The sequence below is a fragment of the Lycorma delicatula genome, chromosome 6, assembly GCF_047948215.1.
Source record: "Lycorma delicatula isolate Av1 chromosome 6, ASM4794821v1, whole genome shotgun sequence".
NCBI lineage: Eukaryota > Metazoa > Arthropoda > Insecta > Hemiptera > Fulgoridae > Lycorma > Lycorma delicatula.
Window position 1 is genome coordinate 84,722,531 of NC_134460.1, and position 27,305 is coordinate 84,749,835.

At 30.7% G+C, this 27,305-nt stretch overlaps 1 protein-coding gene across 2 annotated transcripts in view; it reads right to left on the reverse strand.

The window, feature by feature from the left end:
- Positions 1–942: 942 nt before the first annotated feature.
- LOC142326713 (synaptic vesicle glycoprotein 2C-like) overlaps positions 943–27,305 on the reverse strand; it is a 46,311-nt gene continuing 19,948 nt past the window's right edge. Inside the window, exons 5-12 of one of the 2 annotated variants that reach the window (XR_012756845.1) lie at positions 23,796–23,917; positions 15,669–15,904; positions 12,683–12,855; positions 8,639–8,937; positions 5,543–5,702; positions 2,688–2,815; positions 1,286–1,458; positions 1,023–1,112 (exon numbers count right to left, since the gene is read on the reverse strand). Coding sequence is in view for 1 of the 2 variants with exons in the window: in XM_075369358.1 (XP_075225473.1) it covers positions 1,039–1,112; positions 2,688–2,815; positions 5,543–5,702; positions 8,639–8,937; positions 12,683–12,855; positions 15,669–15,904; positions 23,796–23,917 (1,192 nt within the window). In the remaining variant the exon portion in view is untranslated. Of the gene's footprint in view, positions 1,113–1,285; positions 1,459–2,687; positions 2,816–5,542; positions 5,703–8,638; positions 8,938–12,682; positions 12,856–15,668; positions 15,905–23,795; positions 23,918–27,305 lie in introns of both variants that reach the window. The other variant, XM_075369358.1, reaches the window with a different exon arrangement.

A 27,305-nucleotide genomic window follows, 5' to 3' on the forward strand; every position in this document is an offset into this window, starting at 1 on the left:
AAATTTATTTAAGAACTTTAAAATTGAAAAGCCTATCTATTAGTTCACACTCGGCTCCTTACGATTCAGCGGCTCTGTACAGTTCACACAACTCCTTTCATATGCACTCGGCTTCTGACGATTCAGCGGCTCCATATACACTATATAAGCCGGCTCCACATTACATTCAGGCAGCCTTCCAGCCTTCTTCCATCACCCTTCGTGGAATCAACTGTTGAAACTTACAAAATATAATATGTATTATATATATTCTGAACAATGTATCATTTAAGAAATCATTAAAAGGCATTTATATACATTTATCTTTTATATTTATTTAATCTTGTAGTATTCATTCAAATATTAAAGATCATATCTAATTATGAAGTGATAAATTTCTATATTTATTTATTATTTGAACCAGTGAACTAGCGGTAAATACATAGAATAATTACCCTAACCAAGCTACTACACCAACGCGGATATTATCTCGACAAGTACAGTACTGTATTATTTGACTACCCATATACATGTTTCTGAACGGTAATTACTGTAGGCTAAACAGGAAAAAGAAGAAGCCATATTTGGCTTCCGTGTAATTGAATGTTTGTTTTTATTTTATTTAATCACAATACTCTTGTATAAGTAATCGCAATTTTAATCTTTTAATCCTTTAATTTTAAAGGATTAAAAGATTATGTTAATGTTATGTAATTTTATAAATATCATACACGACTGATGATGTGGAATTCCGTGAAAAATTACATAAATATACAAATAAAGTAAAAGTTGTCTTATATCTATACTTGGATGGAATAAGTTGAATTATAAATATTTGAATTTATATTATTAGCATAGAGGTGATATAGGTCTTGAAAAGATTGATTTTAGAAAAATAATATATATATATATATATACATATATATTTATCTAATAACTAAACAAGATACAAACATATTTAATTATTAATTTATTTACAAAATTGTACAATGTTATTTACAGATTTTAAGAACTTGTAGTTTTCTAGAGTTATCATCAATTCTGGAAACTTATTTATTCTTAAGCAGCTGAAGTATTTTGTTTTTCTGATCTCAATGAATCAATCAGTAGTATACTAACAGACACCAGGCAAACTAAAACATAAATATAAACATCAGCATTTAGTTTAATGATCTGTAGCCGAATATGTAGTTTATTACTAAGTTACATTTTTAATATAATTAATTCTCTACTGAAGTGAGAAAATATATAAAGTGGATTATTTTACTACAAAAAGGGCCTAAACCCAACAGGGGAAGAGACTTACCTTGTGACGTTGCCATACAACTCCTTCCTGTTCCTAGCCCTGATGGGCTTTACCAGAGGTTGTCTTATTGGCCCTCTAACTGTGGTAACATATACAGTTATCAGTTTGGCCTCCACTAGGATGCCCAACTAAGTTATTGCTTTACATTAACTGCCTCACCAGCGTTCTTGTGGCTGAAACACATATAAAATATCTCAGATACAAAACCACCAGCCGGAGTTTCTTACTCCAGAGAGCAATGATGTTCATTAAACAACCAGTTCATGGGTAGAATGAAGGTACTACCTTTTAGGAATGAGCATCACCATTTTGGTGGGTTTGGCATGTTAATGATGTACAACAAAATATTCAAATTTTACAAATTTTTACTCTTATCTTATTAAGCTGTTTTAATCTTATTTGAGCTGTTATGTGATTGAACTCATAAGAAAAGAAAAGCTTCTTAATTAAATAGAATACCAAGTAAATTAACATTGTTGTAATTAAAGAAAAATAAATTATAAAGTTATTGTTCATATCAAACTCAATTGTTCTGGTTATCACTAATGCTGCAATAAAAATGTTACAAATCTTTTAAAGTGATAGATGTACAATCTAGATAGATACATTGGATAGATGTACAAAGATATAATTATAAAATAATTTGACTCTTCCTGTTGCAAGTTTCACATTCCACATTATTTTGTACTATATGTCTCTATTATCACTTAATAACTTTACCAATTTTTTTTTTCTACAGAAATATGTTTTTAATCTTGTCAACAGATTAAAAATTTATTCCACATCTGAATTTTAATCAGTCTGCTGGATTCTTTTCTTATTGATTGGTTGTTTAGGATCAGGAATAGAAGGTCTGGTTTTATTCAATGAGTAGCTAATACTTGACTTTATGTGCAAGCCCTGAATATAAAACAGAGTTCTTGGATAATTCCACAGGTATGCAAGATTGATACATCACTAACCTCCAGTAAAGAAGCAGCTGCCCTGTTGGCTGCCAAAGGTACCAGTATAGTCCCACAGTTGGAACCAAAGTGGTTGACCCAAATTCTATGTCATTTGCCCAAGGAAGAAGGTTAAAGGGAAGGAAGTGGAACCCAAAGAGGATCTGGTTCTGAACATTGTTGATTATGGGTACATTAATTTTACACTGTAATCCAGCCACAAAATATGATAAAGATAATTAAAAGTATACTCAATGTCATATAACCACTTAATTACTTATTCATAATTACCACTTATTCAACTGTGATTTTCAATCATAAACTAATAACAAAATTTAACCAAAAATAATTTTATTTTTTTTTAACAATTATGCATACTTTAAGTTTAAAGGACTTTTATGGTAGACAACCTGAAAATGTATGTTTTGCTTCTAAAAATTACTTGAAGAGTTTGTTCTTACCTCCCATTGCTCCAATAAAAAAATAAAGAAACATGTTGCATTTTGTATCGATTAGTGAACCTGCTATTACATTTGTTGTTACAGTGCCAAGCCTACAAGACATTAGAGTTAAACACCCAGCCATTGCTCTGAAAAATAGTAAAACTTCATCTTGTAAACTTAAATTATTTACAAACAAATTAATTAAAATTAATCAATAAGATATTTATTTTTTATTTTAATACAGTAATATAATCAAGTTATTTATTAACCTAGTGATGTCAGACCCTATTGTAAATTTTTTTTTTATTTTTTATTTTTATAATGCAGTTTATGCCCAAACTCATTTTCTGATGAAATTTTACAGTAAGGTTCCTGGCTAGGCTAAGCTGAACATTAAATGTAGAAACAGTCTGATAATTTTTTTTTCCTCTAGTATTTAAATCATTTCAACAGTGTTTGGTCTATATTATTATGTTGACTAGCTACTAGTTTTTTTAATTTCATAGAATTTGTTTCAAACTTTTTCTTAATTTTACGGTTCTTCCACATCACCAATATTGTCGAATACTTACGCCTAATTCTTGGGCAATGTCCCAAGAATGTTATTAGTTTCGCCATTCTGTAACCGCCAGGTGCATCATTTCCTCTATCGTAAATGTTTTTCACGAAGTCATAATTAAGTCACCATTGAATGAATTACACAGGATATGTAAAATAAAATACATATGATATGATAATCTCACAGCAAAAGATTAATGATAACTGAATGTGTGACTGCTTCTGTTTACAATAATCTGGTACAGGAAGAAGATAAAAAAAATAAGAACTATAGTACATATATAAGATAAAAGGAAATTGGAATCATTTTAACCGTCAAAATATTTCTGTAGCTACAATGTTTATGATTTTGTGATCATGTCATTATAACCAACAAAATGTTGCACTGCAGAAGGAAAAATAAGTCATAATAACCGATATGTTACTAGAAACGATGTCATTAAAAACAATGTACATATTACATTTATGCATTAACAGCGTACCAAACCAACCAAGAGAGAAGTTTTTGGTCACTATCCGATGTCACTATAACCTATACTTACTGTATTTATATAATATTTTGTAGTTAAAAATCTTTTAAATAAAAAATTAAACACATCTGGATGTAATGGAACTGCTTCTTTATAGTTTTTAGTAATGCCCAATATATGTCTGAAATAATACTTATAACATTACTAATAATACAGACAGATTATTTTTATTCCATTGACTTTTTTCTGTCAACTATGATCAAAACTTCAGTTTTGTATTGTCTTCAATTCTCACTTTATTAATTCAATAACATTATAGAGCTGAAATTAATGAATTCAGTATCAAATGACTAACATCTTCTATTCACCAAACTACTTTATTCTCATGTAAACAAACTGAATTCTGAAGATACAGCCTAGTATGTTGAAAATTGTTCAATCTTAGTGGGAATGAGCAATTCCCACTAAGAAGGAATCATCTAGAAGGAAGATGATTTATTTACAAGGGAAGCTTGTTTATATTCTTGTGGTATTATTCTGTATGAAATACAATATCTATGAATTTGTTCTACGACTCTCCTTCATAAGAATTCAGCGAGACTTGTTCCTTAATCATGAATATGAAATTATTGAATGAACAGTTTTCATTAAAAACAAGGAACTGCAAAGATGTAGAATCATGTTAAAGAAATAAATAGTAAATGATACTGAGGAGGTGCTTCCATTGGTTTCATGTAGTACATCTGTATAATGTTCAATCCAATGTCAATAAGCTATACTACATGTTGCATTTGGTTTTAAGAGTTTAATATTGAAATTTTATTAATTTTCAGTTGCTCACGCACTTTCAAAGTTGATTTGATATTCCTGCATTGTACTTACTACATACAATAAGTTGCTAGTAATGGAGAGGTGTCAGTATGTTTTTTAACTACTATGATTTTAAATACAGAATGTACAAAAAGTTTTTGTTTTGTAAACAAAAAGGAGTTTTTAAGCTATTTAATATCTCTTAACCTTTATTTACAGTGATAAATCACAAATAAAATGAAAGATTAACTTCTATAGTTTTCCCTACAAGTGTTCAATGTAAGCACCTTTTGCCACGCCGACACACATTCAACCAATAGAAAGTTCATCCCGTGCTTTCACCAGTAAGTCTGAAGTAATGGAAATTACAGCTGCTTCAATATTGTGACTCAAATCATGTAGATCAGTACATACACAAGATCCTTTTTAAAACTCCAAAGGAAAACATCACATGGTGTAAAATCAGGTGAACTTGGTAGCTAGACAAAGAATCTTTGTCACCGAGCACATGGTGACGTGGATTAGTGGTCGTGGAAAACACCATTTAACCGATCCCCTATAGACTTATGCCAGTGAGGGACTCCACCATCTTGTTGACAAATAAAATTCTCTAGTCCAACTTGCAGAACAGGAAAGAGCCATATATGCAGCTCCTGTTACACTTGCTTCAGCAGTAAAGAACGACCCGTAAACTTGTGGTCAGGATATTACACAGAAAACATTTAATTTTGGGGAGTCCATTTCACATTGTAAGAGTTCATGGGAATTTTCTGCCCAACATTTACACATTATGTGTGTTACTTTCTCCACTCATACTGCAACATTTTGGTCATGAAGTTGGTACGCCCAAAATAGTAGATAGACTTTTAAGCCTACAACAGCTGTAAATAATATGGACACATAAGTCTTTCCGTAAAATATTCCACACAACCTATATTTAATTTTAAGTCTATCTTTTCTTAAAACTGAGAACTAACTGAACATTTTTTGGCTTAAATAACAATTATAATGAAGTGGCTTAAATAACAATTATACCTGAGATTTGTAGGAAACATTTCAACGACAACACTATTGATAATTGGAATTACTGCTCCTGTAAATATAATTAGAAGGCTTACATTATAAGCTACAAAATCTGTTATATTTATTTCAAGTACAGCTATTGATGATATTAATGCTGCAAGTGTGAAACCAACTGAAAAAAAGAGATAAAAAAATTATAGTTTTATTATTTTGTATTATAATAATTAAATATATCACTTAACAACTTTTTAGATTGTCTAAGAGAACTACTTCAGTGACATTACACTGATAAACATAATTTTTGTTTCGTAACATGCGATACTTGATTTTAATCTGTTTTTTGATACTGAAAACAAATATGAACTCAAAATCTTTCTATCACCAACCATTTTTGAACAATTTTTTTATTTTAATTAAAGAATTGTTTTTATTTTTCAGCGTATAATTAGCATTTTAAGCTCCTATTTTGTATTTTGTTAGCTCATTTTTTATTGTTTATTTTTGTTAACATAATTTGTAGGCTATAAATAAACAATACTAGACAAAGAATTAAATCATATCATAGTCACTTATTATGAAGTCATATCTAATACTGAAGAGTGAACTTTTCTGGACAAGATTAATTATGTCTGTGCAGGTCAAAACATGTAGCTGAAATCACAGCTGTGTTAATTGTATTAAACACTGAATTTAGGAATGAAATTATTTTGTTCAGTCTTATTGCTGTCTTAAGTTTGTTAACAGTACAGTGGAATAACACCTCAAAATTGTGTAAATGGGTGCCTTTTGTTATGTATGTGGTGAGTTTACCATAAAATCAAATGGTAAAAACATTACACCTTTAATTAAAAAATCATACCATTTGTACTTTCAGTATAAAATTAAATTGATCAAGATAGGGCTCCTCATATAGTATGCACTAATTGTTCTGTATATTTAAGAGGATGGCTGAAATGTACAGAGAAGGCTTTGCCATTTGATGTATCTATGGTTTGGCCTGAACCAAAGGATCATGTAACTGATTGTTACTTTTGTTTAACAAGTGTGTCTGGAATTTCTAAAAATCTAGACATACTGTAAAATATCCTTCATTGCAATCTGCAATCAGGCCTGTATCTCACAGTGAAATTATTCCAGTTCCTCAGCCACCTGTGAATGTAGGTTTCGAAACCAGCGATGAAGAATCAGGCAGTACTGAAGAAGACAATGATGATTTTGATATTATCTTCCAATAAGCCACATCTTACATCACAAGGTGAATTAAATGACTTGGTCAGGGATTTAAATTTATCAAAAAATCAAGTTGAACTGTTAGGATCAAGACTGTAAGGTTGGAATTTACTTTAAAAATATACAAAAATTTTGGGCTTTCGAAGCCGACAAAAAAAACTATCTCATATTTTATTGATGAAAATAATTTGGTTTATTGTACAAATATTGATGAGCTTATGTTGCACTTGGGACAAGTTCATAAATGAGGATTGGTGCCTTTTCATAGATTCGTCCAAGTACAGTTTAAAAGTGGTTCTACTACACAACAGTAACAAATATCTTTTGATACCGATCGCTTATGGTTTAATTTGAAAGAGACATACAATGTGATGAAAGACGTTCTTAAAAAAATAAATTCTAAAAAACATAGCTGGAACAAGTTATAGCTATTTTGTTAGGCATGCAGTTAGGCTATACTAAGTACATGTGTTTTCTTTGCAAATAGAACAGCCGAGCTAAGAATAAACATTATGTTACCAAAGTGTGGAAGAAACGAGACACCTTAACTCCAAATGGGAAAAATATTATTCTTGAGCCCTTAGTTGAACACAAAAAAAATATTTTTACCCGCTCACAATATCAAGGTAGGACTACTGAAAAATTCTGTAAAAGCAATGAAGGATAGTCCTGGATTTTCATACATCAGGCAGAAATTTCCGAATGTAAATGAAGAAAAAATTAAAAAGGAATATTTGTTGGTCCTCAAATAAGGGTCAAAAATGATGTATTTAACTCAGTATTAAATAATGTAGAAATTGCAGCTTGGGCTTCATTTAAAAAGGTTTGCAAAAATTTTCTCGGCAAACAAAAATCCGACAATTACCACGATATTGTTAATGAACTTCTTATTTCATACAGAGCTATGGGATGTTATAAATTTGAAAATACATTTCCTCCAGTCACATCTGGACTTTTTCCTGGACAACCTCAGAGACATAAGTGACGAACACTGAATGTTTCCACCAAGACATGTTGGTGATGGAAAGCCATTATAAAGGGAAATGGAATACTAACTTGCTACCCAATTACTGTTGGATATTAATTTGGGGTATGCCTGAGGCTATTTATAAAAGAAAAGCATCAGTGAAATCATTCTAACACAGGTATGGCCGTGCAAAATTATAGATTTTACAGATTTTATCTATATTCCCCTTTAATTTTTTTTTTGAAGCGTAATTTATTTAAAATTAAGAGTGATAGAAAATTTTATTTACAGATAGTAATGTACACAAAAACGCAATTCAAGAAATGGTATCACACTTAGAGCAACATTAAAAAAATTTTTTTTTTGTCCGTCAGTGTTATCAAAAAAGTAGTTATTCTTATATTTGATTACAAAAGTAGGTAATTCAGCTTAAGGTATTTTCCGAACACTTTCAATTTATTGAAAGGAGTTGGGAGGGCCTCAGAGTAGATAAAGTTACTTCACTTTCATGAAGTAATAAATAAGTTACACCAAAAACTTATTAAATATTTTTTTCTTCATGTGATAAAAATATAATAAAAGTCAATAATCCTTCTCATTTATAAAAACCATGATTAGGTCAAACTAACACATCCTAAGCATGATTAATGTAAATAACAGCAGTTTAAATGATGAGTTAAATCTGATTTCAGATATATCTAGATTGAACTAAGCTAAATTGGTATTGTATGTTTCTTGCCAAATAAACTGGTTTGCCCTGAAATCTGATTGGTTGTTAACATTTTACTTTTAATAACTGTGTATAGTACTAGTTTCATAAAGAAAAGTATAAAATTAATATTATTTCAGTAATAATAAACTTTTAAAATTATTTTATATTATAAATAAGTATATACTTTGTGTTTACTTACATATAAGATAATTTTTGTTGAATAAATTTGATAAAACTGTTATTGCTCCAAGATTTATACTCTGTGTTAATCCTAATAATCCTAAATACCAGTACACTGAAAAATCAATCGAATCTGAACATGTTTTTTCTTCCTCATCCTTGATATCATTCAGTTGTATTGTTTCTTTGATAACACTTAAATCTCTTGACTTGTATTGAACAACTTTACAAAATGTTGCTGATTCATTTGAAGTTTCATTTTTGTAAATTGCTAGCCTGTTCATTGTTTCTGGTAGCCAGAGGTACATACCACCATTACTATAACAAATTATTATTTTTTTAAAGAAAAGAAGTAAAACTTGTGCTTTTAAAACTTAAAATGAAAAATAATGTGTTACCTTTACATGTACATGTAACTAAGAACTGTTACAGGGTTCTAGATGAAGTGAATGCTTTTACTATGATTGTAAAAGTGAGTTCAAAAGATGTAGATCAAATAATACATTATCTGTTGATTGGGATTAGTGTTAGAATAATCAATTTTCATAAAAAAATAGCATTATGGAATGTTATATGATTAATATGACTATATCATAATCAAAATGATTTCAAGGTACATTTTTTTAATTGTTCAATATTAAATTTAATAAAATGTTTTTCACTTCATGAATAAATTTTCCTGTAGTAGGTTATAAACATAGACACTACAAAACATATCGGGTGTTACATTTGTCTACAATAGTTACTCAGTAAACTCTTTATAAAACTGAATGTGTTTTAATATACGAGGTGCGACAATAAAGTAATGAGACTGATTTTTCTTTGCAAGATGTGGCAACCCTGCAGCTAGCGTAGGCACACCATCTTGGTCCACCTTGGTCTCTAAGCTACTTCTAGTCCAAGCGGCACATTGATGCAACTGCTCAGTCGTGAGTTGTGCTGTAATAATTGAACACGTGTTTGTGTCTCTCGTCACAGAAATGAAACCGCAAAATATTGCGCAACGGCATTTCTTTTTGCGTTAAATTGGATGAAAACGCGACGACAACTTAAGGTAAGATTCAGAAGGCTTTTGGAGAGGAGGTTATGTCAAGAGCTCAAGTTTTTCGGTGGCATAAAGCTTTTAGTGAAGGCAGAACGAATGTTGAAGAAGAAGACCGCAGTGGACGACCATCAACCTCTCGGACAGATGTCAACTTGACCAGGGTGCGTGAAATCGTACGATCTGATCGAAGATTATCCGTGAAAATGATTGCAGAAGAACATCAATCGAGAAACGGTTCTTCTAATATTAACTGAAGATCTTGGTTTGAGAAAGATTTGTGCAAAAATGGTTCCCAAAAATCTCACACAACAACAGCGAGAAACACGGAAAAATGTGGCAGCCGATCTGCTAGAGCAAACGGAAATCAATCCAGATTTGTTGAGCCGTGTTATCACTGGTGATGAAGGTTGGTTTTTTTCAATACGATCCAGACACAAAACGCCAAAGTTCTCAAAGGGATCACCCAGACCAAAAAAAGCTCGCATATCAGTCAAAAGTGAAATGCATGCTTGTGTGCTTCTTCGATTCCAATTGTTCATAAAGAGTGGGTGCCTCCTGGACAAACAGTTAACCAATATTTCTACAAAGAAATTTTAGAAAGACTTCTTAAACGAGTTCTTCGTGACCGTGCCAACATTGCTGATAATTGGATTCTGCGTCACGATAATGCGCCATCCCATACTGCTGTCAGTACAGCAATTTTAACCTCAAAACAAATTTCAGTACTACCACAGCCACCTTATTCACCAGATATCGCTCCGTGCGACTTTTTTCTATTTCCAAGAGTCAAAATGGCGGTCAAGGGACAACATTTTCAAACAACATAAGATGTCCAAAAAGCTGTGACGAGGGTCTTGGAGGATATTACATAAGATGAGTTCCAGAAATGTTACCATCAATGGCAGAAACGCTGGAATAAGTGTGTGCAATCAGAGGGGAACTACTTTGAAGGAGACAACACTAAACATGACTAAAACGGTAAGCAGCATTTTTTTCCACATCAATCTCATTATTATCGCACCTCGTATAAGTATTAGACAAATTTGGGGAACCTGACTTCAACTGATGATATCAAACATCTCATCTAAGATGTCTTGTGTGTTCTGAGCATAGTTTTTTCAGATAAGGTTTGGTTTCATCTTTCCAACTGCATTTACAGCCAAACACTGGATTGTGTCACATTTTTCATGAAAGTTTTTTGCATTATCAGAAAATTGGGGTGTGGGGTGTCACCTTTGATGAATAGTAGTTGAAGATATTCTTTTTTTTATCTAGGCCAAATTACTTTACGTTATCAGGAAATTATTAGAAACTCTATATTGTTACAAATTGATGAATGTGAATACTACAAGATGGTGTTGTATGCTACGCTATTAATTTAACTATATTAATCTGTTAATTTTTTTATAACTGTTAATTTGGGTGGACAATATTCTCCACAAACCACAGACTTCCCACCTCTACATTTTCATCTGTGCCAAGCTGATTTAAAAGACATCCAAGACCAGCCCACATAAATTGTATATGTTGAAGAGAAAAGAAAGCACTAGGAGATGCTTTCTTTCCTTCTTCCGCACGAAACTGTACAAGCTGATACCATGAACATTTTTTACAAACAAAAATTATGATTCTGTGTAAAAGCTCATTTTCATTGTTGGTTCTTTTAGTATATATTAATGCCTTCATTTGTCCTCCATATCAACATAACTAAAGGATTCAAACCAGAAAATCTGGCTGGTCAAGTCCACCTATTTAAAAATGTTTAATGAGATTAGAGTTATACAGCGTTCAACGTGAAGTGGTGCTCTGTCTTGCTGGAAATACATTTCCAGCAAGAATATCTTATCTGAGGGACTCCTCTAAAAGCTGAAGAAGCTCATTTTGAAGAAAATTTACATACACATCCCCCAAGAGTTGACTATTAAGGAGGAGGAAGATCTGATCAGAAGATTTTCTATTATACCACACCAAACATTTATTGAAAAATGACAGTAAAAGTTGCTAACACTGGAGGATGTTATGATATATTCCAAGCATTAGGATTACTGTCATTCTAAATCTGATTGTTAATACTGTTATATGTAAATATTCACCACTGAAAATTATTTGCATGGCAACTGACTTATTCTGTGATATCCATTGGAAGTAATTGATACTCGACTGTAATCATGGTTTTCCAGATGTTTTACTCATTGAAGATGTATGAATGAAAACCTTCATGACATAATGTTTTACATTTGTGGAATTTGTAACATGCAGATAATCTTTGTTAACTTGAGGAAGAAATTCTCTGTATCATAGACAATATCTGTCATTTTTCCATTTTAAATTTACTACAGATGACTCTTTTTCTGTCTGTTGGAAGTAATTCAGTTAGGATATTCCTCAATAGCTTCTGTAGTGTCTTATAAGAATATTTAATGTTGAGTAATCAGTTTATTTTAAGTGTTTGAAATTCTATTGCAAGCCCCGTAAGGAGCAGAAAACAGTGACAACTGATAAAATTTATGATTCACTTAAAGTATGAGGTATTCAATTTTAATAACTTTTGGTATGTTGATCCACAATTTCAAATCATGGACTGTAATAGATTTGATCATGCTAATTATTTTTTGTGTTGATTATGTTTTTGGTTTAAGAAGTTGTTATTTCAAATCACTATCTTATTGCTGTTAATTGACTATACTTTAATTAAAAGTTGTTAATTGTAATGTAATTATTGAATGATTAGAATTGTAATTGTAAATGATGAATTCTGTACCTTATATTTGGTATTTGAGTGAAGAATAAAATATTAATAATATGTAAATTTTTCTAGTTTTTCCCAGAACTTAAGAATAAACTATATTGTTACTTTAGACATGGTTGTTAAGTAATCTGGTCCTGTAGTTGATCTGAAGTATACTCAGAAGTTTATCTGTAAATGATAGTCGTACTCATTAAAATTAGACAATAGATTATTTTTCAATAGATTTTTTTTTAAGCATGAAAAGTCATTTTAATATTTTTATTTCTTACCTGAAATATGTTAAATACTGTGATAAACAAATGAGAGTGATATTTTTTCTGTGAGGTTCTTTAAATAGTGGTGCTGTTTGATCCCACATTAGTCCAAGGAATGCAAGTACTTTATTTTTTTTATCATTAAGTACAGCCACTTTCTCCTCTTCATTTATTTTAATACTGTTTGCCTAAAAATAATATAAAAATTATTATCGCTTTCATAATAGGATTTTTATATTGTTTAGTTTTTAGTTATTAGTCTGTGTAATCAGTTCAGTTTAAACCAGTTATTGTAATGATGTTTGTAGAAAGTGCCTTTGAAATTGTCAAACCTTGTTTCTGTTTATTTAATAAGTTCTAAAATAGACTCTGCATTTTCACATAGCAATAATGGAGGCGCCTTCCTTGGTAAAATATTCTGGAGGTAAACTAGTCCCCCGTTTGGGTCTCTGGGTGAGGACTACAAAGGAAGGGGTCACCAGAAAATTAAAAAAATAACATTCTACGAGTCGGAGCGTGGAATGTTAGAAGCTTAAAAAAGGTTGGTAGGCTAGAAAATTTAAAAAGGGAAATGGATAGGATAAATGTGGATATAGTAGGAATTAGTGAGGTTCGGTGGGAAGAGGAAGGCGACTTTTGGTCAGGTGATTTTAGAGTAATTAACTCAGCGTCAAATAATGGACAGTCAGGAGTAGGTTTCGTGATGAACAAGAAGATAGGGAGGAGAGTGGGGTATTTCAAGATGCATAGCGATAGAATCATTGTAATAAGGATAAAATCAAAACCTAAACCGACAACGATTGTTAACGTCTATATGCCTACAAGCTCCCATGATGATGATGAGATAGAGTGTGTATACGAAGAGATTGATGAAGCAATTAAACACGTAAAAGGAGATGAAAATTTAATAATAGTTGGAGATTGGAATGCAAGCATTGGAAAAGGCAAGGAAGGAAATATAGTGGGTGAATACGGGCTGTACAAAAGGAATGAAAGAGGGGTCCGACTTATAGAGTTTTGCATGAAGTATAATTTAGTAATTGCCAACACCCAATTTAAAAATCATAATAGAAGAATATACACTTGGAAAAAGCCAGGCGATACTGCAAGGTATCAGATAGATTATATCATGGTTAAGCAAAGATTTAGAAATCAACTCGTTGACTGTAAAACTTACCCTGGAGCAGACATTGATAGCGACCATAATTTGGTGATAATGAAATGTAGATTGGGGTTTAAAAACCTGAAGAAAAGGTGTCAGATGAATCGGTGGAATTTAGAGAAGCTTGAGGAAGAGGAGGTAAAGAAGATTTTTGAGTAAAAAAGATAAGGTAGTAAATGTAGAAGAAGAATGGGAGAATGTTAAAAAGGAAATTCTTAAATCAGCAGAAGCAAACTTAGGCGGAATAAAGAGAACTGGTAGAAAACGTTGGGTTTCAGACGATATATTGCAACTGATGAATGAACATAGAAAATATAAGAATGCTAGTGATGAAGAAAGTAAAAGGATCTATAGACAATTAAGAAATACTATAAACAGGAAGTGCAAACTGGCGAAAGAAGAGTGGATTAAAGAAAAGTGTTCAGAAGTGGAAAGACAAATGAACATTGGTAAAATAGACGGAGCATACAGGAAAGTTAAGGATAATTTTGGGGTACATAAATTAAAATCTAATAATGTGTTAAACAAAGATAGTACACCAATATATAATACGAAAGGTAAAGTCGATAGATGGGTGGAATATATTGAAGAGTTATACGGAGGAAATGAATTAGAAAATTTCTTGTGTATTTTAGAGATGATGGTCTGATTAACGTTCCCTCTTGGTTTTTTTGGCACTTGTGGTCAAATGCCATAGGCTGTTCTTTTTGTTATTCCTGGAGTAACGCACTTATTCACTTCTACTATTATCAATATTATGACTAATTATAGGTAAAGTGATTTTACATTTATTTTATTTTTTGAACTATTTAAATTAATATTGAGCCTATTTCACCTTTTAGAAATTCCTTTTTCATATGCCTTTACAATTATATTCATAAACGCTTATAAATTATGTTTTAGTTGTGAGCTAGTTAGGAAACTGATCTAAAATAACTTGTATTGACAATATTGATAGATTTGGCTAAGATATTCAACTATTTATTTATAAGAACTTTAATAAACAGCTTGTAGTTTGTTTTAAATAAGTATATATCACGTACAAACTAAAATATAATATTCTTTTAAATTTTGACTTTAAGAAGCTCAAATAAAAACATCTTACAAACTCTTCTTTTTTATTTAATTAGTGTTTTACCTTTGATGTAGGATGATGTAGGATGTAGGATGTAGAAGGTATACTGAAATGAAACGACTAGCACTAGATAGGGAATCTTGGAGAGCTGCATCAAACCAGTCAAATGACTGAAGACAAAAAAAAAAGTGTTTTACCTTTTGATATGAAAGACTTACTATTAAAATATTACCCAAATCAAATATATATCAAATTATTATGTCTGCTAACTGTAAAGCTCACTTTATTAATCTTTACTTCCTTACTTATTTATTCAAGTTATTATAAATTTCTGCTCTCTAAACTTAATTTGTTTTTGGTTGATTTTTAGATAAGAATGTACTCTTTTACCCATCTTAGTTACCCTTATCCAGGGTTACCCCTAATATTCCTGTAAAAAGGAGGTATTTCTATTACCTTTTCTTTTATTCTTCATTGTTTTTTCCTCAGACAACTATTACACAGATTGTTTCAGCCACCACCTGCCTTTTTCTGCGGTGTCTAAAAGATGAGCAATTGTTTCTTTATTGCAACTATAGAGGGAATCTTTTTCTTATTCAGGGTTATAAAAAAAAAATTAGTTGATGAAATGCTATTAATAAAGTCGCCTTTTTCTTACAAAATGTAGAATTTATTTGTGTAAGTAAAGATATAGAGTATTTTTATCTTTTAAGAACATATCTGTAAATTTGAATAAATTGGGTTAGGAAATATGTTACACTTACCAAAAATTCACCTTCTTTCTTGTTCACTTTATGTATTCTTTGAAATACTTTGATTGCTTTAGCTATTTCTCCTTTAGCTACTAAAAATTTTGGGCTTTCAGGTAAAAAATATATCATTAAAGCACTTATTAGACTTGGTAGACTGCATACAGCATAATAAAGTCTCCATGATTTAAATACTAATCCAGGATACAAATTTATTGCCCATTCACCTGGTATTATCAGCGAAGCATATACTGCAAGGGAAGGAAATAGTAATATTATTTAAAACTTGAAGTAAAGATTAAATGTAAGATTTTTTCATTTTGTCCCTGAATTTTATCTATAATTACTTATAGAAATACTCTATAAAAGTCAAGTTGTTTTATATCAATATAGTTCATGGCTATGAACTCACACATTAAAAAATAATAATAAAAAGAATCATAAAAATATGTTATACAATTACATCATAGAAAAGGTTAACCACTAAAATCCTTTTAAGCATTCTGTATTAAAATGGAAAATAAAAAAATAAAGGATCAATATTCAACATTAAATCCAGAAATCAATTCAGAATTTAAGTGGCATTTTATTCTTGATATTTATCAGATAAACATTATTTTTTTCTCCTTTTTTAAATATGATAATTTCAGTTCAATTTGTAACTAGAACAGTTACTATCAGAATGAAAAGCCTCCTCATCCACAAGTTAGTTTTACGTAAAAATAAAACAGTAAGTATATTCTTTTTTTTCCTTTGTTTAGTAAATTTGTGTTATTTGAAGTGTTCTACACAAGGAAAACCGTTTCAAGAATTCAGGGGATGATTCCCCAATCAAAATAAAGAACTCTTACATCAACATATGTTCGGTAACGTTTAGTTTAGAGACTATTGTGCCATTTTATATTTCTAATGCAAAAATTTATTTCTTTGAAATGATTTTTGTATCAAACTGAGATTTCGTATGATGCTAGGGTACCTAGAGTTTTATAAACATAATAAACCTGATTTCTCATTCCATTTCAAAATGTCGGCATTGTAAACCTTTATATTGTTAATACATTTTCAACTGCTGGTTTATTTAAATCTTAGTTAGTTATAAAAAATGTTAATCGTTTTATAACAAAGAAAATGATACCTTATTTATTTAAATCCGTTCACAAATAACAAGTTATAGCCAAAATTCTTGAAGCAAATCATTCTAAATTAAAACACCATTTTCATTTCTTCCTGAATAAATTAAGTAACTCAATACGATCTCAACTGGAATAATTTAATTAATATTATCATTTAATAAATTATAATAATATTAAAAATATAACAATAAAATAAAATATTATAATAATAAATAATATTAATATTGAAAAATAATTTTTGTTAAAGCAATTAACAAGTCATTGTGGTAAGTATAGAAAAAACTAATACCCAGTGCGTCTTTTGTTATTGACCAAGTGAATATATTGATCTGAGCTGTATGAGTTTTTTTTTTTACCATTATCTTATTCACCATGGCAGTGTAAATCATATTAATACTAAATTAGAAATGGTTGATATACATTCAATGTATGATCTCACACATTGCAACACCCTTGAGATGAGATGGCTGTGTCAGAAACACTTTCCCAATCAAGTATTATCTTCTCATCCAATGTTTTCATCCATTTATAAGTAACTCAGAGACACAGGAAGCTTAAAACCTGAAAATCATGGTAAATTAAGATGACCACTTTCAATATGTACACCCGAATTTCAAGGAGGATGTGTTAGATGAAATGCCTAACCATCCTGAAAAAAGTACTAGAGAGCTAGACTTTGAGTTCAGTGTTGGTAATGCAACAGTTTGGAAGGTTTTGCATGAGCAGCTTATTTGCAACTCAATGCCTATCACTATCAGTGAACAAAAGTTATTTTACCTTAAAATTATACGCATCGTGTTTGGCTATGCCAATGGCTTATCCGAAAATGTGTTAACTCAAATTTTTTTAATATTAGTTTTCCAGATAAAGTCAAATTTACAATTCTGACCATTTTTAACTCGCGTATGTGTGTCAATTGAAAACTCTCATGTCATTTAAGAGAACCATCACCAATATCAGTTTTCTATAAGATGGTTACACTTATCAGCTTATAAGTTTACACTTATAGGTGTTCTGGGTGACCACTTATTTAAAATTGTTGTTATTAAGATTATAATTATTATTATATTTTCTATTAAGAACATCTATGACAATTATGTTGAGTACTGTTTACTTTCCTTAGCTTCATTCTTTTATTATATGTTGATGCATTTTGGAATAACTCCATTGTCAAAACTAATTGTTCTCAGCAATATTGTCTAGAGTACAATAAATTTTGACAATAGAGTTATTCCGAAACGCATCAACATATAATAAACGACTGAAGCCGAGAAAGGTATTAAGGAAAGAAAGGTGTTAAGGAGTACTTAACATAGAGACCACTTATTTGTCTATTTTTAATGTGAAACACTCAATGGCAAAAGACATTTACATTTTGTGACGGCAGATCTTCCACTTGTACTCAACGTTTTGCCACTAAACCCAAGAAAAAAAATATGGTTCATGCTGGATGTGGCTCCAGCTCGTTACAGATTCAAGATTGATATCACCTGAATGAAAGCATATCCAAACAGATGAATTGGTCAAGGAGGCCCAGTAGCATAGCCTGCAAGGTCTTCCGGCCTCAATCCTTATGGGTCATATGGGGTCTTATGGGTCATTTAAAGTCACTTGTCTATGACACCTCCATGGATAAATAGAAGAATTGTGCACAAGAATTCTAAATAGGATTGAGAGGATTCGTCAGATACCTGGCATCTTTGAAAGAATCTGGCAGTTATGCCAGACTCTTTCATAAAAATAATGCCTTGATGCATGTAATTTGAATGTGGGCCTATATTTTGAACAACTACTGTAGTTTCTTTTATTAATGTTTTATTATCTGACACAACAATTTGTTAAATGAATTTTAATTAAAAAAACAAAAAAATTGTTTAATAACAAGTCTTCATCAAACAAAAAATGTGTAATGCAAATTATTTTTCAGTATTAATGTTTATTATTATTATCATATTTTTATAATTTCAATATTTTATTGTAATATTTTCAATATTATTGAATTATTATAACTTATTTCATGATAATATTAATAAAATTATTGCAGTTGAGATCTTGTCAAGTTATTTACTTTTTCTTGAAGAAATGAAAACTAGTTTTTTAATCTAGAGACTTGCCTCAAGAATCTTTGCCATAACTTTGTTATTTATGAACAGATTTGAATAAATAAGGTGTCATTTGTTTTATGTTACATCATGACGTAACTCATAGCACCATTATAAGTAAAGGTGGCTGTTTCATTTTATAAACAGTTCATACTTTTTATTGAGGTATGTCATATTCTTAATAACACATTTTTATTTTAATAATATTGTACCATATTTGAATTTTTACTTTCCCGATTAACACTATAGCAAGGAAAGGAAAGTATTGTGAGCAGTGCAATTTGGGCATATGCGGTTGTCACCAGATCTTGATGTTTTGACACCTAAGGAACCCAAAATGCAAGATGGAAATTTTCCAGATGTATGTGTGTATGTTCAGTGACGCCCTCTAAATCACCTTATATCTCCAGAACTACTGAACCAATTTTGACCAAACTTGGTCAGATTACCTTTACATATGGGGCATTAAATTTTCAAATTAAAAGGTCAAGGGGGTGAGGCTGTAGAGCAAGGTCATCCTTAGTACTTCAAGATTTCATGTAATTAGGTCTTATTTTTCTTAAGCACATCTGTTAACGATTAAAAAATAACAATATTTGCAAAAAAAGAATTTTTTGCAAGATTACACCCCTTCGCCAAAAAATGCTCTAAATAACTAGTATCTAAGTGGGTATATTGCATCAGTAGTTGCTCCTCTCATCACAGGAGCACTAGTGTAGCACTGACACAGCTACCCTAGTTGTCTGCTATGTTGTGACATCACAGGTAAATTAAATAAATGAATAATATTTAAACTGAAAAAAAGTATTTAAAGTGGCCACTAGTACCGCCACACTCACGTGAATGAAATACAGTATGTGCGCGCGCTTTAGTTAGAATCATTGAATTAAATAAACAAAAAATATTATATTTACATAAAATGATAAATATTTTTAATTAAGTTGTTTGTGTGTGTGTGTGTGTGTGTGTGTGTATATGTGTGCGTGTGGGTCCTACAATTGTGTTGTCTGTTTTTTTTAATTATAATTACTCCATTTTTTCCTCTGCATGCTAAACATTTATATCTGTTTTGTTTCCAGCTGGTTGTTAATCTAATTTATTTATGAATGATAATACATTTTTAAAACGTTTTAGAATACAAATTTGTATTATCATAAACTAAACTTAGTTTTATAAAAGCAATGTTTTAATAGCATATTTCAAAACATTCTTATTTGTCTTCACTACGATTTTCTGTGACTGATTCTCTGTTCTCATCAAGGTGTCAGCTACTGTTACTGTTGGTAATTTTTAGTTAGGTAGGCTTGTATTTAGAATGTGGCTCCTGTCTCATGTTCTCTATTTGTTGACGATTTTGTTATTTACATTACGAGCCGTTCAACACCTACAGCAGAGTGACTACTACAGAACATTATATTTCGCGTTGAGGCTTGGTCCAGGACGACTGGTTTCACATTTTCATTCGACAAAACGAAATGTATAGTCTTTTCTCGGCTACGAAACCCTTCTATTCTGCAAATTTTCTGAACAGAAAGCTTATTTCTATCTCTCCTTACGTCAAGTTTCTAGATTTGATTTTTGATAGCCGTCTTAGTTGGGTCAAAAATATAAAGGAATTAAGGTCAAAATGTTTCAAACTTTTAGATATGTTGCGGGTCCTTAGTAACACCAATTGGGGAGCCGATCGGTCATGTATGTTACGTTTTTACCATTCCCTTGTTAGTTCCCGTTTAGAATATGGCTGTGTCGCCTACTCTTCCACTCGTCAAACTGTGCTTTAAATGCTGGATGGTGTACATCACGCTTTTCTTCGGCTTGCCACAGGTGTGTTTAGATCAAGCCCTGTCGCACGCTTACTTGTAGACTGTGGTGAACCATCACTTTGGGATAGACGAGACCAGCTTTTGTTATCTTATTTTGCTCGTCTCAAAGGACAGCCAAATCACCCGGCTTTTGACTCAGTTCTTAGAAATCCTAATTTTGGAAAGTATGAGGACTGTCCACGCTGTACTGCACCTGTAGGTGTCCGTACCCGACGTCTGCTGCAGCATATAAATATTGACACTCCGTTGTTCTTTCCATCATATCCGTGCTCATATCCTCCATGGAGAATAAACCTTGTAAATTTTACTTTTGACCTTATGACATACAATAAACAATCAACACTACCTACTGTCTTCTGGCAAATGTTTCAGTGTGTTCTCTCCAAGATGAACCCAGACGTGGTGATATACACTGATGGATCGAAACAAAATGATACCGTTGGTTGTGCTTTTGTTGTCAATGAAAGAACTTATATGTTTGGCCTACCAGGTATTACGAGTGTGTTCACCGCTGAACTGCTCGCTATAAATAAGGCTCTAAATATCATTAGCCCTAAATATAGAAACATTATTATTTGCAGTGACTCGTGTAGTGCCCTCCAGGCGTTAGAAAACTTTTATTCCAAACATCCTATCGTCATTGAAATTTACATCGCAATCTCTGAATTGAATAATCACAACACAGAAGTAAATTTTTGCTGGGTCCCTAGCCACGTAGGGATTCCAGGTAATGAACAAGCAGACTATGCTGCCAAAGAAGCATGTATTCAGCCTCCTTTCATTACCCAAGTTACTACCTCTGATTTTATTAATCGTGTAAAACAATCACTGAGAGCAAGGTGGCAATGTGACTGGACGACTGCCGTCGATAATAACCTCCACCAGATTAAGGATTCTGTGTTGGCATGGGACTGCTCATGCAGAAAAACTCGACATGAAGAAGTAGTCCTCTACCGATTGCGGATAGGACATACGAGGGTCACTCACGAGTACTTAATGTCAGGAGGGCACACACCCCTACGCACACGATGCAACTGCCTTATGACTGTGCACAACTTACTCATAGACTGCATATGTTATGCGGCGTTGCGTCGTAAATTTAATCTACCCAGAAACATCCGTGGTATCTTGTGCAATGATAATAAAATTTTGAACTGGATGTTTCTGTTTTTGCGTAGTACTAGGTTACTGCAAAAAATTTAATATTGTCATATATATTTTTTACGCTAGAAGAGTTTTTGATAATTTTTTCCCTTACTTTCAATTTTTTGGTTTTTGATTTTTTTGGCTCTATGCCTTTAATTTTATTATCCGAGTAGGGAGTCTTTTGCACTCCCTATCAGAATTAGTTAAATTTTATATAGTTTCCTTTTTCTATTATTTTAGCTTTTATGTTTTAAAGACTCCATCTGTGATATTAGTTTTGAGTTTTATTTCAATTTTTAACTTATGTTTTAACTTAGTTTTAAATTTGTTATTATATAAATTATATTAGTTTTAAGCCTTATTTAGTTTTATTATTTTAGTGTTATTTTACCTATTTATTAAAAAAACTTCCGGACGATGATAACGCACAGGCGTTTTTCATCCCCCCCCCCCCAAAAAAAGAATGTGGTCAAAAAATATTTGAATTTAAATTGTGCCTATTCACTTTGTATATGACTGATGCATATCCGTATGTTTCATAATGTTCAAATATTTTATGAGACAATCTTTTTATTGTTTATGTATAGAGTATCAAGACTGTTGCCAATGTGTTTATGGCTTTCAAGTGTTTATGGTTTCTTTGAAGCTGCATCCTATTTGATAAATGTAAAAGTATTTGTTTGATATATATTTTTTTTATTTTTGTTTATTTTATGTAGAAGTATGAAAGTGTGCGCTCTTGATTAAACAATCAAAGAAAGGTCAATGAACACTTATCCAAAACCCTCTATATCAACATAATCATTTGCTAATCGTCTTATAGACACAAATCTACAATAATGGTAACAAGTTTAATATTCTGGGCTTATACTAAAAAGAAACGCATCTTAACAGATTTAACATTACAAACTTTGTATTAAAGACACAAAAACACAACATCAATATATTAATAGGCATATTTTAAATCCAACACACTGAGAGCATTCTATATACAGAATGTCTGTCTAATTAAAAAATACTGCCAGCAGTAATATCAACTGATGCTAAGGGAAATAGCAGCACCAGTCACTGAAGATGGACTCAATGACAACTGACAATGTCTTGAATTAGTTATTATAAAATATATTAATTTGTTGTCACAAAAGGTTATATTTTTAAATTATCACCAATTGTCATGGATGAATGCTAATGGAATTATGCCACGCATGGGGCACATGATTCTCCATTACCTCCCGCTAGATAATTACCATATCATCATTCATTGCACCCTTGATGAATGTACAATAAAGATTTTAATCTTTAATGTGGCTAATATAACAGTCCAGAAAATAGGTGGTTTTTTTGGTAATAATCTAGTAGTAAACAATAAAGTTTAAATTTTAACATCCTTGCTAAATATATTAATGTTAAAATGTGATTTTTTCATCTTAGTTCAGACGGATGGGTTAACGCAATTGTTTAATTACTTTCATTGAATGTGTTTGTACATGACATAAATACTTTTTACATGATCCAGTTTCTTAACAATTATATTTTTTCACACATCTTAGTTTCTTGCTTCAATTTTAGTGCAATTTATGTTTAACTTAAAAAAACTGCTTGTCAGATATTTTTGTTTAATTTTATAGTAAATCTATAATGGAACATTATTTCTTTTGTGTTCTGGCAGTAACAGCTCTTTTGCTAGTTTGTTGCCCTTTAAAAGAAAAAAATATTATTCTTTGTGTTTAAATTTTATTATTCTTTAAAAATGTAATATAATAGGGTTTCTTCTGCTTAACATGTTTTTGCCTGGTGAATATTTTTATTTTTGTTTCTGAGTGGTAAAACTAACTATATGAAAGGTGGAGTTTGTTACTTTTTTATTATTTTATTTATATCTAAAATCTAATAAATGTTTTGTGTGTAATCTACATATAATTAACATGAAATTCTTGCCTGGTATTGAAAAGTATGCAAAAGATGCCACCATTGATGAGATCATTAAAGCTCTTATTCTAGATCTGTCTGGTTGGAATTCACCAACATAAGCATATACTGAAATTACCCCTCCTGAACATCTGAAATAAATAAAATATTTGTTTTCAAAGTGTTAAATGAATTTTATTGGTTAATTAAAGATTACATAATATTATTTATGAAACACTGGCCCAAATGTTAGAAAAGTATTAGATAACTAATACATAATAAATAAAAATAAAAATGCATGATAATAAATATTGGCCTACAAGGAAGGAGAAGGACCTTTTAAAAGTCCTTTTTTTAGCCAAGATCTGAGAGGACCTTTTATAAGGTCCTTTCTTGTATTTGAATTTCTTGTATTCATATTTAATTTCTTTCTTGTATTTCTATTTTTAATAAATTTTATCAATTGAAATGATTTTTTGGCTGGTTAATTTGAAATTATGAAGTTTATTTTTATTTACAAACTATTCTTTTTTTGATCACTTTTTAAATTATGTTTGTTAGATATACTTAATTTTTTTTGCATACTCTTAATCTAATGCATACTTAAATACATACCCAATTATCAATTAATATCTTTAAAATATTTATTCTATTCTGATTGAATTTTTTTTTAATTTAGCTATAAATGTGAAATGAAAAAGGAAAAAAAAATTATAAAATAACATTTTAAAAAAACTTCCATCATAAGGGTTTGTTACTCTTGTAGGCATCTTCAATGATTGCTGTTCTCACCCTGGCATCAGATGATGTTATTGCTGGCAAGTTTTTGTGATAGGAAAACATATTTAAATGTATTAAAATATTAACATTTTAAAACATATTCATAAAATATATAGACTTTGAATTATGTCTATTTTTATAGTAAAAGTTTCTGTTAAGCATTTATATATTCAATGATATTTAAATATTAAAATGTGATCCTTTTTTGAATGTACAAAATTTCAAGTTTATTTGTTTTTTAGTGTTAGTGGATTTGAGATGGTTGGCAAATATTTACTGTTTGTTTGTATGGGAGGACTTTTGTGTTCATTGTTTTTAGTTTGAAGATCCATTTATTAATTTTGCAGCCAGAATAGTTCAATATGTATTGAAAAATAGTTTACATTAAAAAAAAAATTACTTGACATTTCATTGTACACCATATGATAGCTTTACTATGGGCCCTTATTTCCAGAATCCTAGCAGAAATCTTTCTAGAACACAAATTTACATACAAACACAGATATTCATAAGCTCACAAAATAATTTACTGGCATAGTTATATTAATGTTACCATCTTGTTGTACCATGGCAATATAGGACAATTTGAACAACTGTATAAACAAAATACACCACTAGCTGACAATGAACACAAAAAAAAAAAAATACAACGAATAAACCTTAACTTTATCTTCCTATTCAAGGTATTCAAACACCATTTTTCAATATTTGATGGCCACAGTTTTATCTCAAAAACGTAATCCAAGAATAATGACAATGTGAACATCACACCTAGATATTTATATTCATTTACGATTTCTAATGTTTTTTTCTCATTTCTGAATCTCAATCTTTTATTTCTGCCAATTCTTAACTACCTCTTAAAATCAAGACTTGTCGATTTCTACTTACTAACCAACAGATTCTATCTATTAAGTATGCATATAAATTAGCTATCTGTAATAATACAAACACATCATCTGCATTCAGAAGTGTCTTAATTTTGACTTTACTAATTATTATTTACCGTGCAATTTATACATACAAGTTACTCAAAAAAAAAAGGAGAAAACTAAGTCAATAATGATGGGATCCCTTTATTTAACCATTTCCATTTCCTCTTGTACCTTGGTACCTAGGGGATTAACAGCTAATTTTAAAAATGAGTGTTATTATAGAACCCTTTTAAAACATTTATGAAAAAATGTTTTAAATTTTATAAAGGGATTTATCAAATCCCTTTATCACATTTAGAAAACAGAGTGCACTCCCTATCTACAGAGCCAAAAATCAGAAGTCTATAGTTTTAAAATTAGCAAAAAGAAACAAAATAATTTTTTTTCTTTTCACTTTTAATTAATATTTTATATTGTTAAACGTTTCAAATATATTCAAGATGCCTGAGTAAACTGATCAAAAGCAAGCTTAGTTCTGTTACTACCCATTTATTACATACATTAACTTTTTACAAAAAAATTACAATAAATGCCTTGGCAAGAGAGTTCATGAAAGATATTCCCTTAAAAATCAGATCCTTAATAAAAGAAGAAATCAGCAGTTTGGAAATCTGTTTTAGGGACAGTGGGACCTGCTTGTACATGCGCTTATGGTGACCTGCATTTCTCGAGTTCAGATGCCTAAATCACATGGGTGTTTTAAATTCGAATAAAGATTAAAGATGGTTTTTAAGTAAATTAACATTTTTTATTATTTATAATACTATGCCTTAGCAAGTTTTTTCAAAAACAAAAAAATGCTTAAATAAATAATTGCATGGAAGGTTTATAACATATTAGTGAAGATATTTCAGCAGAAGAGGCTGAAATTTATTTGAGCAGCAATAAATTGTTATATACATACTAAAACAGATTCCCTTTCCACCACTTTCTTCATTTCTCAAGGAACTGATTTTAGGTGTCAAAATTTTTCCGTGTTGTTGAATTTTATTAAAGACAATTTGACTGTGACCTGTGAAATTTTTCCTTGTTACCAAGATGGGCCAAGAAAATTTTGGGGCACTGGAACCCAACCTGGCCTATCCATAGCACCTTCACTGGCTGCAGGTAGGATTTAATCAGCAGAAATGAAGTCTAATATAGTTGTTACAAATTTAACTTTTTGTGGCTTATCTTAGATTTAATTTCACAAATTAGCTGCAAGTTATAAGCACAAAGCCTTTCAATCACTTGCAAACATTATGGACAGTACTTAAAGAAATGTTTAGTTGATGGCTAACAATACAAATTGAACATTTTGGACTTTGTTGAAAAAACAGTTGAATTCTTTTTTTTATATTTGCCACTTATTTTAGAACTGTCTGGCGAATGGCCTTCCAAAATGCTTCTGGTTTCCAAATATGTTTACACTGCTTATGTATGCTTTTATCAATCATAAAATTTTTACGATAGACTTGCATATAATTTCTTTGAATGACGGTCACTGATTTTGTTTCTATGAACGAGTACACTCCCTGTGCTTTCTCTTGTGGTGAAGCCATGGTCCTGAAGCCTCGGCTCATAACAGCTTGGCTTGTGCAACAGTATAACGCAGCTGCTATCTGACATCTGACATAGAATGTGAAAATTAAAACTTAATTGTATATGTTTCAAGATTTTGCATAAAACACTATTGAGTGCTGCAAAATAAAAACTATATTCATTCTTGAAATTTTTAAATTCTTTTTCATACACCTGGTATACAAATACACAACAGTTAAATACTAAATTAGTAGACATAATTCATATCGAACATATTTTTCAACCACATTGTAAATATGTGTTT